The sequence below is a fragment of the Hypanus sabinus genome, chromosome 11 (genome assembly GCF_030144855.1).
Source record: "Hypanus sabinus isolate sHypSab1 chromosome 11, sHypSab1.hap1, whole genome shotgun sequence".
Lineage (NCBI taxonomy): Eukaryota > Metazoa > Chordata > Chondrichthyes > Myliobatiformes > Dasyatidae > Hypanus > Hypanus sabinus.
The window spans coordinates 50124380-50140769 of NC_082716.1; the positions used below are offsets into that span (position 1 = coordinate 50124380).

The 16390-nt window shown below is 38.2% G+C and overlaps 1 protein-coding gene across 4 annotated transcripts in view; it reads right to left on the reverse strand.

Moving 5' to 3' along the window:
• LOC132401940 (uncharacterized) overlaps positions 1-16390 on the reverse strand; it is a 71907-nt gene that overhangs the window by 15270 nt on the left and 40247 nt on the right. For 3 of the 4 annotated variants that reach the window (XM_059984311.1, XM_059984310.1, XM_059984309.1), the window contains exon 6: positions 3673-3753. In XM_059984311.1, the coding sequence (XP_059840294.1) occupies positions 3673-3753 (81 nt within the window). The remainder of the gene's footprint in view (positions 1-3672; positions 3754-16390) is intronic. The other variant, XM_059984312.1, reaches the window with a different exon arrangement.

Sequence of the window (16390 nt, forward strand, 5' to 3'; positions counted from 1 at the left end):
TCATGTCTTCAGATTTGACAGGTACCCAAGAAAGAGCTTCTTGCATGTAGTCAGATGTTTTTTTTTTGTTCATTACTGAAATGTTCTGTAGTAAAGCGTTAAGTATTAGATATCTTTCTTAGGGTCAACATGCTGCCAACTTCTGACAGGTTCTCTAGTGTGACCTCTAATGTATTGTTCAAGGAAATAGAAGTAATCACTATAGCTTTCAGTCTTGCCTTCAACACTGTTTTCAAAAGCCCTCATGAATGCATGATAGAGCAATGGCTCACCATCGAAGATCTAAATCTCTCATTTGGGAAAAGATGAAATGTGTTGCTGTTGTACCAATAAGACTGTCATTTTATTTTGCTTCCTCAATAGTATTATTTTGACCTCTTATCACCTAAAACAAAAGTATTTCCAAGCTGTAAGTTAACGACCCCATGAGCCTGAGAGCCCTTGGATATGACATAGGTTTAGAGTGCCTCATTAGTGCAGGATGATAGGAAGCTCCCTGAACTATTTCATAGGAATCTTGTCCACGTTTCCCACACACTTGAGGAACAAATAAATCACCATTGATATTGGGTGCTTTTGTTTTCCTTTGTGCCTTTTCAATATAGGAAGTCACACCATAGGACTGTCTCGCAGGACAATTTTTAGCACTTGCCACTCTTGAAGCCCTTAGCTCATTAACGTTGGCCATATGTGCAGCAATTACTTTCTCCAACTTAAACTGTTCCTCCTTTTTCCATGGTTGTCCTTCTTGCTCTTCCAGTGCATGTTTGTCCTTCAATAATTGTTGATGTGCAATTAATGCAGCAAAATCAGCCTCTGTTTTAATGTGTGCAGAGGAGATAGCAGATACACAAGATTTTATTCCTATAGCAGAACTTCAAGCACTGACATTAGACCACCTGTTGTTCAGTTTCATGCCATTCTGTGGGTCACCTGTTCTGTGTGCAATCAAAACATACTTTGGAATTTGAGAAAAATTGTCTCGTGGAAGGTGAGACAAATATTCATACGTTGCAGCAACATCACATTCAATTAATCATGTTTGGTTCAACCATTGCTTCGTATCCTCTATGCATGCACTGCAATAGCAATCAATGTTTGAAAAATATTGGTTCTGTTGTTCTTGTTCAGCTTTGGGAAGTAATAAGTTTAGCATGTGTTGTTGCTTTGCAACAGCTTCACAGAGATTAGTCAGGTCCCCAAGATGGAATTTTCATAAGATTAATTGATGGTATTAAATCTTTAATTTTGTTCACATTTGTTTTGTACTCCTTTTGAAGACTTTCAATTGGATTACCCTTAGCTTTAATTTCTCTTTTGCAAGCTCCAACTACGGGGTCACTGGCACCAATTCCATGCTTCAATACACTCACATTACTTTCTCTGGTTGCATGGCTGAATTAATCTTTTGTTCACCTGCAGCACTGGTGATATTCATTTCAATAAACGTAGACAATAAAAAAAAATGTCCATGCATCCACAGGGCTTAAACCAGACCAAACAAATGGCCTTCAATTCAAATGTCTGCAACCAGAATATTTCAGCACTTCAATGAAACAAAGCGTCGAACCCTCAGGCAAACACACTATCAAGCAACAATCCCCAATGGACAGGCGGCACTGACCATTCAAGACTGTGTTCCAACCACAAACATACAAAATTAATCAATAAAAGATCGCAGATAATCTGACCGAAAGCTACTGCTGTTTCCGGTGTGTTGTTCTCAGTGCCACGATTCCAAATTTTGCCAACGGGTCCAAGGCAAGCCTTTGTATAGACTGGTATTCGTATTGTGTAACTATTTTTTTTGTTGACAAAAAATAGTGGCTACTTGAAAACAAATCAAAACTGCTCAGAGGCTAAGCCAAGGTACTTGACTGAAGAGCTTCCAAATAAATTTTCTTTATTATGAAACCAGCAAAGATGAACAATCTTGTAGCAATAAAAAAAACTAATGAAACTAAGCGAGCAATAAACAGTCTAACTTGCAGGTGAATAGCGTAACTATGTGTTCTAATAGCATTCTACTTAGCAATCAAGGTAGTAAAGTAACAAAATTAGCCTAACTAATTAGCATATTTAAGCAGTCACATAATGTTCCAATTAACAGTCAACAAAAATGATCATTTCCTGTGACTTACTCACTCTCCACTAAACAACTAACGAGAATGTACTCATGTGCTTTTAACACACCCCAACCCACGTGACAGATTACCATAATAAACACGTCACAAACTACAATGAAGACAAAAAAGATACATGCCCCCAACAGACAGAAAATGGATACTTGGCTCCTACACTTTCATGATTATGGGACTTGGGCAGAGGAATAAAACTGAGGTCAAATGTAATCATTTTCAATGCTGTACTAAATAATTAAGTAGGCTTGAGAGGATATGTGGACCACTACTCCTAATTTCATGGACTGATCAAAATTTACTGTATGTCATGCAGGCTATTCAACCCATTGTACGTGTGCCAGTCAAAAAGCAGCCACCCATCCCTCTTATGTTACAATCCATGGTCCTTAGAGCCAAGTATGGGTGCTTAATTCCATCTCTATACTAGATTGGTCAGATCTTAACTGCACCAACTGCACTTATGTACATTCATTTCTCTGCTTCAAAACTTAATTATATCATTATCATTTCACAGCAACCCTATTTTTGGATAGGTATTAAATTGTATCTTTTGGCTTGTTTCAGTAGAAAATCATGCTTTCCTTCTTAATTCCTTTGTACAGCTGATCTAAATAACAATCAGAAATAGGCTATGGATGTAGAACGTTGGGGAAGGAAGGGAACAGATCATCAGATCTACTTTCACTGGGAATATATGGGAGGCTCTATGACCACACAGAAAAATTAATTTAAACAGTTGCCTTTCACAATGAATTTCAGTATGGCAACAATGGTTATATTTGGTTTCAATACACCATTTATAATATTATATGCCTTTAAGGCAAACATTCTAATAGGAAAAGTGATACAACCATAGCTTTCAAGATAAAAATAAAAACCACTAAGTCTACAAGTGAGGAAAATTTCAGAATTCGATGAAGGCAGATGCAGACATTGATAAGCAACGGGAAAACAGAATGCAAGGGCAGTCCAATGATAAACATTAACGCAGACTGTAAAAGTTGAATTAAACCTACAAGAAGGAAAATTATCTTACATTTCAGTGGGTCCTTTATACAGAAGCAACAGAAATTGTGCTGAGTAATGATAAAATGGAAGAAGTTAAAAAAATATTTTTCTTCAAGAAAGATACAGAAAAATCATCCCAGAAACAGTGGAAAAACACAGTGAACGGGAAAAATTACTTGGACAAAGTTAAAATTTAAAAAACTTATTTACACATTATTAAATTCTGCAAGCAACCTATTTAAAGAAATACGTTAAAGAACATTTTATTTGAAGTAACAATTTCACAGTTTGCAATTTTAGTTTCTTTTCAGGGTTATAACAAAAAATATCCTGATAAAGGCTCTCTGACCAAAACTTTGTCTGTTTACATCTCTCCATAGATGCTGCCTGACTTGTTAAGTTCGTCCAGCATGTTATGTGTTGTCAAGGTTTCCAGCATTTGCAAAATATTTTGTGTTTAAAATGTACATCTGGAATTTTGTAACTTGGTTAATAGAGGAATTTCAATTGAAGTAAACTGTACCTTCATCCACTGCTGTAGCATTAAGTAGATTACAAGATGGATATGGATTTGTGATCATTAATTCTGGTCCAGAATCTGAAACTTAAAAATTGACTAACATGAGAAAAAAGGAATCAGATAATTTACATGTGAAAATATATTGTCTGATTAACTTAAAACTACATTAAAAGCAAAGCTTCTTAATTAGAAGATGAGCAAAGCAGTGCTGCAAATTCTGCATGAGGGTTTTTATAATGCAAATGCATCTGGAGCTGAGGAAGACTGTTCTTTTTTTCAGTAACGTAAAGTACTGATAATCCACAACCCTTGGAACTTTGGTGGTGTTGGACTGGCAGATTTTCCAGACTGCTGTATATTACTGCAATCAAAAACCAAACATTTCTTTAAGTTGTTGCACAATATGGTACGTAGTATAATATATTTTTCAGTGAATCAAATTAGTTTAAAGACAGCATGGAAAGACGCTATGTTGAGAATAACAGGGAAGTGGGAACAGTCTTGTTGAGCCTAAATAATCTAGGAGAACTTTGTTCTGGTGAGTTTAAAAGCATAGAAATGAGATCACTAGTTAGTTTATGCAGAACATGGCAACAAGTCCTAATGAATGACAAGTGTTGGAAACAAGGCACCAGTGAAGTTAAAGGAAAGGTGGAGTGAGTTAGGCCATTGGGATTACTGAACAAATGGATACCCCATTAACAATTATTCTATACTAGCAGTGGCAATGTTCAGTTTTTTTATGAATAGAAAAATGTTTCTAAGGAATTATTCATAAATAATAAACCAGGGAATAACAAAATGAGATTTTGTTGGCAATTGAATAGTATAGGTACAACACTCTCATAATAAAATAAGAATTCCAGGGAAAAGGTACATTGATTTATGAAGACAACCCCAATTTACTTCATACTTTCATTATTGCTATAACTTCTCTAACAACAATAGGACATATTGATAGTGAAGAACTCATTTGTCTGCTGATAGCATTAGATAGCCATCAGTGTAGAAACACATCTAGGAAATTGCTTTAATATATCCTGTGTAAACAAGTACACAATCAATCTGCAAAACATCTGCTCAAATGTACAGTTACACTTCTCTCTACTTATTGAAATTTTGTAGAAAGAATACCATGCTTACGTCCCATTTGTTCAATTCTCAGAGCAATAATCATAGCTACAATATCCTCTCAAGAATAACTTGAATCGCATCAATCAAATGCCAGAGTTCTGGGGTAAAAAGCAAGTTCCTAACTGTGTATTTGAAAATTTCTACCAAGCCTCGGTTTGTGAACTAAGCTCCATCAAGAAAACCATTTTGCTCCTAAGTCAGAGCCATAAACTTCTAACATTATTTTTAACCTCTGAACTTTACAGATCCATTGTTCAAAGTACATTTATTACCACAATATTTAGATGCTTTGTCGAGATGGCGCCTACATACAACTCTTCTTTGGTCAACACCTTGATAAATCATGAAACTATATTTTTCATTTCTTTTCTATCTTTTACATTTGCTTCTCATCTTGAATGTGATTATGGAACTGCTGGAGCCTGTGTTTTGCTGTTTGGAGTTCAATTGGGTGCTTGAGTGCTCTACTTTCTGAGAGGATTTTGGAAGGCAGAGGTAGGGGGAAGGCTGGTGTGCATGCCAATGTTTGACCGTACTTTCTGATTATAGCTTCTATTTGCCGATTAAAGTGACAGAGGAGTTTGAAACATAAAGACGAGTGTGGAAGTTTGGAGATAGTTTGGGTGTGCCAGCACTCTGCAGACTCTGAGAAGATTCTGGAAAGCAGAGACAGTGTAGGGAACCTCATGGTGGGCCAGTTGCAGGATGAGACACAGGCCAATTAAAGCTCCCACTGTTTGCTGACTAATGCAACAAGGGAGGTTGAAGAAGCAGAGCAAGTGTGGAAGGGTGAGCGCCCACTGCCTGTCTTTTGATCACTCTGCACAGGAGAGGGAAAGGTCTGCCATCAGGCTTGGAGAATTTTCCCTGGGTTTTTCTGCATTTTGGATTTGGATTTTGGACATGTTTTTCAGTATTATGGTTCTTATATTGGTGTTTTCTTTTTGCTCAATCTTCTCACTTTTTTGTGTGGGAAGAGGAAATTCAGGGTCGATGTGCCTGATCTGTTTTGTTCATGTTTTTTTGTGTTAGAGGAGGGATTAAGGCGATGATGATCACGCTGACCTACTTTTCTTCCTTAGCTTCATGGCTTCCCGCAGAACTGAAGAATGAAAATATATATATATATATAAAAACAACACACACACACACACACACACCCCCCCCCCCATGTGCAAAGAACAAAAAACACCATGCCCATAAGAAAATAAAAGAATAACTCATAAAAAGATTACTGAATACCTAACGTGTAATGGAAAAAATCATGCAAACAGTAACTGCAAGCAAATAGCGATTCTGAACTGAAGTCTGCAAGAAGTGTCCCCGACCCATAGTTCAATGCAGACCTGAGTAGACGTCGTGGAGCAGTGATCCTAATCGGCCCATACCTTGCCTCGGGCCCCAACACATTGACCTTTTCAATCTGGCCTGGTGCTTAACTCTCCTTCTGAACATCAGGCTCTGCCGCTTCAAGCAGCCAATCTGAACTGGCTCGCTCCTCGCCACCCTGACCTTTTCAATCTGTCCCAGCGCTGAAATCTCCATCCGAACAATATCCTATATTTTGTACTATAATTGCAACAAAAAACTGACCAAAATATTCCCCTCCTGCTTGACCCTTTCATCCAGGTACACCTAATTTACAAGTACTGTGCAGAATTCTACAGTACTTAGATTTTTAATATAGAGTACCTATATTTTTTAATAATATTTAGTTTTAACTATTTATTTTGTCTTCTGCATTAGTATGAAGGAGAAACAGCTAATTTTAGATTTCCAAACATTTATATTCCAAAAAAATTAAATGATACCAAGCAATTTTTATATTTTGTAAAGGAAGTAACAAATTAAGTAATACACCGCTCCTCAAATAAAAACTTGATTACTTTATAGGTATATAAAGTATGTGCATAAGACGATGAAAGGCATTGATAGCCAGAGCCATTTTCCCAGGGCTGAAATGGATAACACAAGGGGGCATAGTTTTATGGTGCTTGGAGGTAGGCACAAGGGAGATATAAGTTTTTCCACACAGAGTGGTAGGTGCGTGGAATGCACTGCCAGTGAAGGTGCTAGAGGTGGATACAATAGGGTCTTCAAGAGACTCTAAGATAAGTACATGGAGCTTAAAAAAATAGAGGGCTATAGAGTTGGGAAATTCTAGGCAGCTCCTAGAGGTTACATGGTCAGTACAACGGTATGGACTGAAGGGCCTGTAGATTATTGTTTTTATATAGCCCAGAGCATGATAAAACAATTATAACAAACAGATGCTAATGATCAACAACACGAGTTGAATGAACTAAACATGACCTGAAACGGAAACAGTTGTAGAAGGAATCAAACTGGGTGATGGACAACCAAACCAGGTGAGAGTGTGTCAGATGTGACAGTTTAATTTTCAAATCATTAATTCTTACACCATGGCAAGAGTGAGCACAGCAACAAGGTGGTCATCCTGCATCAGTAAGGTCTCTCACAAGCTTGAAATTTTGCGGCCAACAGGAGTTTCAAAATGTGCTCTTCAAGCTCTTCTGAAGAAGCATAAAGAAATGGACAAGGTTAAGAACCAGAAACACAGTGGTCAGCCATGGAAACTAGTGCAGCAGGTGAGGGATACAGCAAATTGATGTCCCTTCTAAATCAGAAGAAGTCCAGCACTGCTATCAGCTCTGAACCACTGGAACCCAAGTACACCCCTCTATAGTCCGGTAAGGTCTTGTCAGAAGTGGTCTTCATGGAAGAGTTGCTGCCAAAAAGCCAATCCTCCTAAAGTGGAAACAAAGCCAAGAAACTCACCTATGTACAAAAACACAAGGACTGGGATGATGAACAACGGCAACAAGTGCTCTGTACTGATGAGTCAAATTTTTAAATTTTTGGCTCAAAACAGATACGATCTGTCCATGAAGGAGCTGGAGAGCACTACATGGATGAATGTCTGGAGCTAACAATTAAGCACATTGAAGGTTCCCTGCAGGTTTAGGGCTGTTTTTCTGCAAATGGAGTTTGTGAACCAGTCAGAATTAATAGAATCCTCAATGCTGACAGGTACCAGCAGATTCTCATCCTTCACACAATACCATCAGGGACGCATCTAGTTGGTCCCAGCTTCATTCTGCAGTAAGACAATGATCCCAAACACATGGCCAAGGTCATAAAGAACTATCTTCAGTGAAAAGAAGAACAGAGAGTCCTAATCTCAACATCAATAATGCTTTCTGGGATTACCTGGAGAGAAAGAAGCAAATGAGACAACCATAGTTTGCAGAAGAACTGTGGCAAGTTCTCCAGAATGGTTGGAACAAGCTAGCAGTCGATTGCCTTATAAAACTGCATGACAATATATCGAAGAGAACTCATGCAGTTTAAAAGACAAATGGTGGTCACATCAAATATTGCCTTGATTTTGTTCTTTACCCGTTCACTGCAAATTATAGATTTTATTTGATGTGTGGGAACCTTACATTTCATTATTTCTGAGAGCATCTTCTCTTTTTCAAAATTTTGTTAGATAGGCCTAAGACTTCTGCACAGTGCTATGGAACAAAACAGGGATTGCTCTTGATCAGTGGGGTACCATTTATTTATGTACATCAAATCCATATCCCTCATAGCCTAATGTATTTGCCCAAAATGTGGTGGATATTAGGGAGTGATGTTCAGGAATCATTCAACTAGCTAGAGGTACTTCAGAGACTCCCAAATTCATCAGCTAATAGCAACAGTTTCTGCAAATTCTGTCTCTAAGAAAGGGGTTTCTGTGTCTAACTGTTCGTTCAAGTTATAAAGTTCCAAGTGGCGGTTACAAAAATGCTTTGATTCATGGTGCCTGCTAAAGAAATAGGATTCATATCCATCAAAGGATAAGAACCTCCGCCCCCCCCCCTGCCATGACATTCCTTCACGTTTCAAACTTGCCATAAATTTGGATCATCATGCTTAACCTCTCCAAAACAAAGCACAGTGCTATTACTTAAGGCATCCTGCCAACACTTTCACTGGAATGAAACAGACCTTAACTGTCTTAGTAAAATAGTAAAATACAAAATGACAGTAGTTTAAAGAACTTCTCTGTTCCACCCAATAACATTTAGAACATTCTGAGAGGTATCTATTTTCACCGCAGGGATACTAACACTATAAAAGTTAATTTTATTTTTCCAAATAACAAACACTCAGATTCCAGTAAATCAATTCAGCAAATCTGTTTGTTGGTTCTTCCTTCCAAAAAGAAAATTAAGTTCACAACTGCAATAGCTCCAACTCTACAACCAAGTGTCTGAGCTGTGGGCCAAGCTGCCTTCATTTCAAAGTACTGCTAATGAGCTGACGAATTTCAGATAATTTGCCAGGAATAACAATTTTACATAATACAAATGGCAGCTACAAATTTCACTTTGTCCAACTTCTTGAAACCCTCCCAGGAAAGATGCGAGAAAGCTGAAATTAGCCTTCAGGAACAGAGGGCAATTAAAAGCTTTGACCATGACACCAGAGCCTAAAATTAGAGGGGTTTTTTTTCAGGAATATGGGTATAAAAATAAATCTACATGCAAACTGTGTGTAGACAATTGACCGTGCACTGTGAAATGCCAACTGATTCTGATTTGAATATGAATTTTAAATATAATTAATTTTAATTTAATTTAAATAAAAGTTAATAGGAACTAAATGTATGGAATTAAGTCAGAAATTAATCATGGCCTCAACGAATAGTAATACAGTCTCAAAGCGTCAAATAGCCCCTTTTAACTTATATAGGCCTTCTCCCCACAATGGGATTGTATAAATATATCAATTTCCTTTGGAAACTGGTATGTAATTCTTCATAAGTGTATAATGTAATGTCATATACAGTGCAAGCATACACATTAGTTGTTGTCTGCAGTACAGAATATGCCCTTATTCTAGAGCTCTTAGTTTCTCCCAAAGATTATTACAATAAACATTAACAGCATTAGAAAACTGGCTTACAAAAGCTGGTTCAAATACACAAATAGTATAATCACAACAGGCACAGACTTTCTGTTCAAGAAAAAATGCAGATTAAAAATCAACTCCTTGATGCACCTACAGAAGACTTCTAATTGCTGGCACTCTCCATGAGACCTCAAGACTCTGCAGTTGAAGAGAGAAAGCAGCAAAAGTGTCAAAAGACTTTCCTGGGTCAAAGAGGCGATTAAGCAAACAAATAAGACAGATGGTGGTCAAATGTCAGGCTAAATAGGAAACTTTCAAACAACTGTAAAGGACACTGCTGAGACTACACCTGCACTACCATATCTTGAAAAATATGAAGGGTGTGCAGTTGAATCCAGTCTCGATTATTAGGCACAAATTTCACTTTTGAGTTGGTTTAAGAAATCAAAACAAATAGAAATGAAAAATACTGATGATTTCATCCATCACTAAGCACAAACATAACAGAAATGCACAGTTAAAAAAACAGTAGAGAAAGCCTCCTTCTAGAAATAGGGTGAGTACAGTACAAGTTACATGAATTCTTCGCTAGTATCAGCCATTCACCATATGCTTGTTCTTTAAAGAAGACAAAGTGCTACACACAACACAAAAAAGGACAATGGCAACAGGAAGTTTTTCCAACAGAAGCCATTGATTAAAATACTTTGCAGAAGCAACAGGAGCATACCCGCGCAGATCCAACAAAGAGCTTTTAAAAACCCAGTCTTTATAAAAGATAGCCAGAGAAGCAGATATTGTGAGAGCGGTCATCTTCATAGTCCTGAATCAAGAGTAATAAGTCTTTGGCTCAACAGGGCTTCTGTTCTGGGTGTCAGATGTGGGATTTCCAAGAGACTCCCAGCCTCCCCGATGACCACATCTGCACCAGGTACATCGAGATGCAGCTCTTTAAAGACCATATTAGGGAACTGGAGCTACACTTGACCACCATCGGCTTGTTAGGGAAAGTGAAGGGGTGATAGACAGGAGCTCCGGGGGGGGGGGGGTAGTCACCCCAACTCTACAGGAAACAGTCAGAGGAGGGAGGGGAGAACATCAGATAGTGGAGACCACCCCAGTGGCCATTTCCCTGAACAATAAGTACTCCATTTTGAATACTGTTGGATGAGATGACCTACCTGGGGGAAGCAACAGCAACTATGCCTCTGGCACTGTGTCAGGCCCTGTGGCTCAGTAGGGTAGGGAACTGAAAAAGATGGCAGCAGTAATAGGGGGCTCTATAGTCAGGGGAACAGTTACATGATTCTGTGAATGCAAAAAGGAAACGTGGATGGTAGTTTCCTTCCCAGATACCAGGATTCAAGTTGTTTCTGGACGTGTCCACAATATCCTGAAAAAGGAGGGTAAGCAGCCAGAAGTCGTGGGATATATTGGTACCAACAACATAGGAACAAAAAGGAAGGAGGTCCTAAAAAAAAGTACTGGGCGTTAGGAAGGAAGCTCAGAAGCAGGACCTCAAAAGGTAGTAATGTCGGGATTGTTCCTATGCCACGCAACAGTGAGGATAGGAACAGAATGAGGTAGCAGATAAATGCGTTGCTGAAGAATTGAAGCAGGGAGCAGGGAGTCAGATTTCTGGTTAATTGGGACCATTTCTGGGACAGGTGAGACCTGTACAAATGGGACGGGTTGAACTTGAATCGCCAATTCAATATTGGGGACCAATATTCTTGTAGGCAGATTTACTAACACTGCTGGGAGTGGTATAAACTAATATAGCATGGGAATGGAAACCAGTATGATAGAGCTGAAGATGTGCCAGCAGTTTTACAAGTAGATGATGGGTTTAACACGAGTGTAAGAAAGGACAAGCCAAAAACTGGGTACAAATGCAGACACAGCAAATAGTTAAATTGTACCAGAAGTGGAATTCAAAAGGGCGAAGAACGTAAGACTGAAGATGCTGTATATAAATGCATGTAGCATTCGGAATAAGGTGGACAAACTTGGGGCACAATTGTAGAGATTGGTTGGCATGATGTTGTGGGCATCACTGAGACATGGCTAAAAGAAGGCTATAGCTGGGAGCTTAACATCGAAGGATATACTTTGTATTGAAAGGACAGACAGTCGTGTGGCTCTGTTGGTAAGAGATGGAATTACTTCTATAGAAAGAGGTGACATAGGGTCAGAGAATGACAAATCTTTGTGGGAGGGGTTAAGAAACTACAAGGGTAAAAAAAACATTACGGTAATCATATATAGGCCTCCAAATAGTAGCCAAGATGTGGGGTTGAGATTGGAAAGGGAGCTGGATAAGGCATGTAATAAGGGTAATGACACAATTGTAATAGGGGACTTCAATATGTAAAGCGATTGGGAAAATCAGGTTGGTGTTGTATCACAAGAGAGGGAATTTGTTGAATGCCTATGAGATGGTTTTTGAGAGCAGGTTGTGCTTGAGCCTACTCAGGAAAGGCTATCTTAGATTGTGTGTTGTGTAATAAACCAGATTTTATCAGTCAGCTTAACGTAATGGAACCCTTAGAAGACAGTAATCATAATATGATTGAATTGATACTGCAATTTGACAGGGAGAAGCATAACTGACATGTATCAGTATCACAACGGAATAAAGGGTATTACAGGGGCATAAGAGAGGATCTTGCCCAGGTGGATTGGAGGAGTATACCAGCAGGAATGACAGCAGAGCAGAGATGGCTTAAGTTTCTATGGATAGCTCACAAGGCGCAGGATAGGTATGTCCCAACAAGGGAAGAAGATCTCAAGTGGCAGAGATAGGCAACCGTGGCTGACAAACAAAATTACGGACTGCATATAATTTAGGTAATGGAACTGATGACTTTGTGACAAAGTTTGCATATGATATGAAGACAGGTGGAGGGGTCGGTAGTGCTAAGGAAGCAATGCGATTGCACAGTAATAGTGTTGGAAAATGCATTTTGGTAAAAGGAACAATAGGGTGACTATTATTTGAATGGGAAGAAGGTTCAAACATTAGAGGTGCAGAGAGACTTGGGAGCTCTTGTGCAAGACTCCCAGAAGGTTAATTTGCAAGTTGAGTCTGTGGTAAAGAAGGCAACTGCAATGTTGGCATTTATTTCAAGGGGAATAGAATATAAAACAAAGGCAGAATGCTGAGCCTGTATAAGACACTAGTCAGGCCGCACTTAAAGTATTGTCAACAGTTTTGGGCCCCATTTCTCAGATGTGCTGTCATTGGAGAAGTTCAAAGGAGGTTCACAAGGATGATTCTGGGAATGAAGGGGTTAACATACAAGGAATGTTTGGTAGCTTTGGGCCTGTACTCACTGGAATTTAGAAGAATGCGGAGGTGGGGGGGGGGGGGGGGGATCTCATTGAAACCTACCTGATGTTGAAAGGTCTAAATAGAGTGGATGTGGAGAAGAGGCTTCCTATGGTGGGGGTATCCAGAACTAAAGGGCACAGCTTCAAATTTGCAGGGCAACCTTTAGAACAGAGGCAATGAGGAATTCTTTTAGCCAGAGAGTAGTAAATCTGTGGAATGCCACATATTTAAGTCTGCCACAGACTGCGGTAGAGCCACGTCCATGTGTATATTTAAGCCAAAAGTTAATCGTTTCCTGATCGCTCAGGGCATCAAAGGATATGGCCATAAGGCAGATGTATAGGGTTAAGTGGGATCCAGGATCAGCCATGATGGAAAGGTGGAGCAGGCTCGATAGGCTAAATGGCCTAATTCTGCTCCTGTGTCTTAGTCTTATGCCCAACAGCCAAATCCACAGCTGTATACCAATCTATAGCATTTGCACAGATTGGTATGTTTTCTAATAAGAAGGTACAGAGGGAATTTGTAGAACATCAGAATAGATGCAGATAATGCAGAATTTGATTTGATTGACAACTGTCCTACAATCGCAATGCTAAAAAGATAGAAGATTTTAAAGTTACAATGTTGATCACTGATACTTTTTGCTGACTGAGTGAGTAACATTACTGGGTAGGACCCAGTTAAGATCAAAGATCAATTAATGAAACTGTTTAAAAACAGAAGTTTTATCTATAAGACCATATAAGATATTGACAGTTTCAAGCACATATTTTAACAATGACAAACTACATGATAACTTTTCAGTCAGAGCTGCATTAAGCCATTGTCAAGATAGCATCATGTTCTTCCAAAACAAGTTTACAAGTAATCTTAAAGTTTGGACAGATTCAGATAAATATGTAAAATGGTGATTTGATAATAGATGACTGTCAGCTGACTAAGGATCTGAATTGGGGAGTAAAAAACATTGCAAGTAGGAGAATATGCCCACCCCACCCTGCCCCCACCATCTAAGCCTGCTCTGCCATGAGATCAAAACTCAACTGCTCTAACCTTGGCCTCAGTTCTATTTTGCCACTATTCTCAATGGCTCGCAAATCACCTATTCATGAAATACTACCCTAGCTTGATCCTGAATATGTTTAATAATTTTGTCTCCACAATCCTCTAGGATAAAGGATTCCAAAGATTCATTTCTATCTCCACTTTAAATGGATGAACTCTTATTCTGAAATTATGTTACATGGTTATTCTTCTAAACTGCATACAGATCCAATGTCTTCAATCTTTCGTTGAAGAACCCCTTCATCCCAGGATTCAAATTAGTGAAACCTCTCCAAAGCACCATATCCCCACAAAAATAAGTAAGCATATGCCTAAATCAGAACCTGATTGACAACTATAGATTGAAGAATACACAGTAAACAGTTAAGGCACTAGTACTAATCTCTACAGCATCCCATGAATGACATCCTAGCAATGTGAAAATTACCTGTTCATCCAGACTCTCTTGTCAGTTAGTAAGCCAATCCTCCATCCATTTTAATACATTTCCCCTCATGCCTTGAGTTTTCAGCTTGAATGCTAAATGGTAAAACTGGCTGTCCAGTCTGGTTTCAGTCTTTTTCTCTGTGGTACAGTATAATGTTATGTATAATTTATATTCTGTATGTCGCCTGTACCTTCATTCCTTGTGCACATGACAATAAACTTGAGTTGACCCTCCATCCTCATTACAATCAATAAGGAATTAAAGTCAAAGAGAAATAGGCCCTATTGCCCATCTAATGCATGTTGAAAACACTTAAACTGTTTACTTCCATCGACCTGCAACAAGACCTCAGCTCTGCATACACCTACTACCTAAGTACCTATACAAACTTCTCTTAAAAGACTGAAATCGAGCTCCTCATGTGCTGGCAGATCATTCCACACTCTCACGACTCTGAGTGAAGACGACTACCCTCATGTTCCCCTCAAACTTTTCAACCTTAACCCATGACCTCTGGTTATAATCCCACCGAACCTCAATGGAAAAAGTCTGCTTGCATTTACCCTATCTAGACTCCTCATAATTTTGTATACTTCTATCAAATCTCCTCTCAGTCTTAAAGTCTTAAGCTATTCAATCTTTCCTTATAATTCAGGACCGGGCAACATCCTTGTAAATTTTCTCTGTAGTCTTTCAAACTGATTTCCGTCTTTCCTGTAGGTGGCTGACCAAAACTACACACAATATTCCAAGTTAGGCCTCACCAACATCTTATACAACTTCAACATATCCTCTGTACGCAATAAATTGATTTATGAAGGCTAATGTGCCAAAAGCTTTCTTTATAATCCTGTCTATCTGTGACACCACTTTCAAGAATTATGGACCTGTATTCCAGATCCATTTGTTCTACCACACTCCCCAGTGCCCTACCGTTCACTGTGTAATACCTACCCTAGGTGGTCCTACCAAAGTGCAACACCTCGTACTTGATAGCATCCTAAATAGATTTCTTTAATTTGTCATGTAATGCCATGCTAACTCAACTAGATTGTATAATGATTTTCCTTTCTTTTTCTTTTTCAATCTTTTTATTAAATTTCATATATAAAAAAAACAACACATGATAATGAATAGATTACAAATTCAATAAACTTGAAATTACATTAGTAATAGGATAATAATATCCTATTAAACATCAATCAACAAAAGGTACATAAATCAATCAAGTCTATATAAATATATATGAAAAAAAAACAAAAATAATCATCAAAAAAGAAAAAAAAAATTTGAAAATATATAGAAGAAAATATATATTGAAAAAAAAATACTAAACTAAACTAACATGGGCAATAATAACAGTTTATAAATATATGATAGTGTCAAGAAAAAACTCCGGAACTCCATACCTGAACAAGGATAAGTAGAGAAAAGGATCTGAAATAGGCCAAATTAATTCATATGAAAATGTCGAATAAATGGTCCCCAGGTTTCTTCAAATTTAATTGAAGAATCAAAAATAGTGCTTCTAATTTTTTCCAAACTCAGATAGGAAATAGTTTGGGAGAACCACTGAGATGTAGTAGGAGGATTTACTTCTTTCCAGTTTTGTAGTATAGACCTTCTGGCCATTAATGTTACAAAGGCAATCATTCGTCTGATTGAAGGGGAAAGCTGATTGCCATCTTCATTTGGTATACCGAAAATTGCAGTAATAAAATGAGGTTGTAAATCAATATTCCATACAGAGGAAATGACATCAAAGATGTCCTTCCAATAGTTATGTAAAGTGGGACATGCCCAAAACATGTGGGTCAATGAAGCCACTTCTAAGT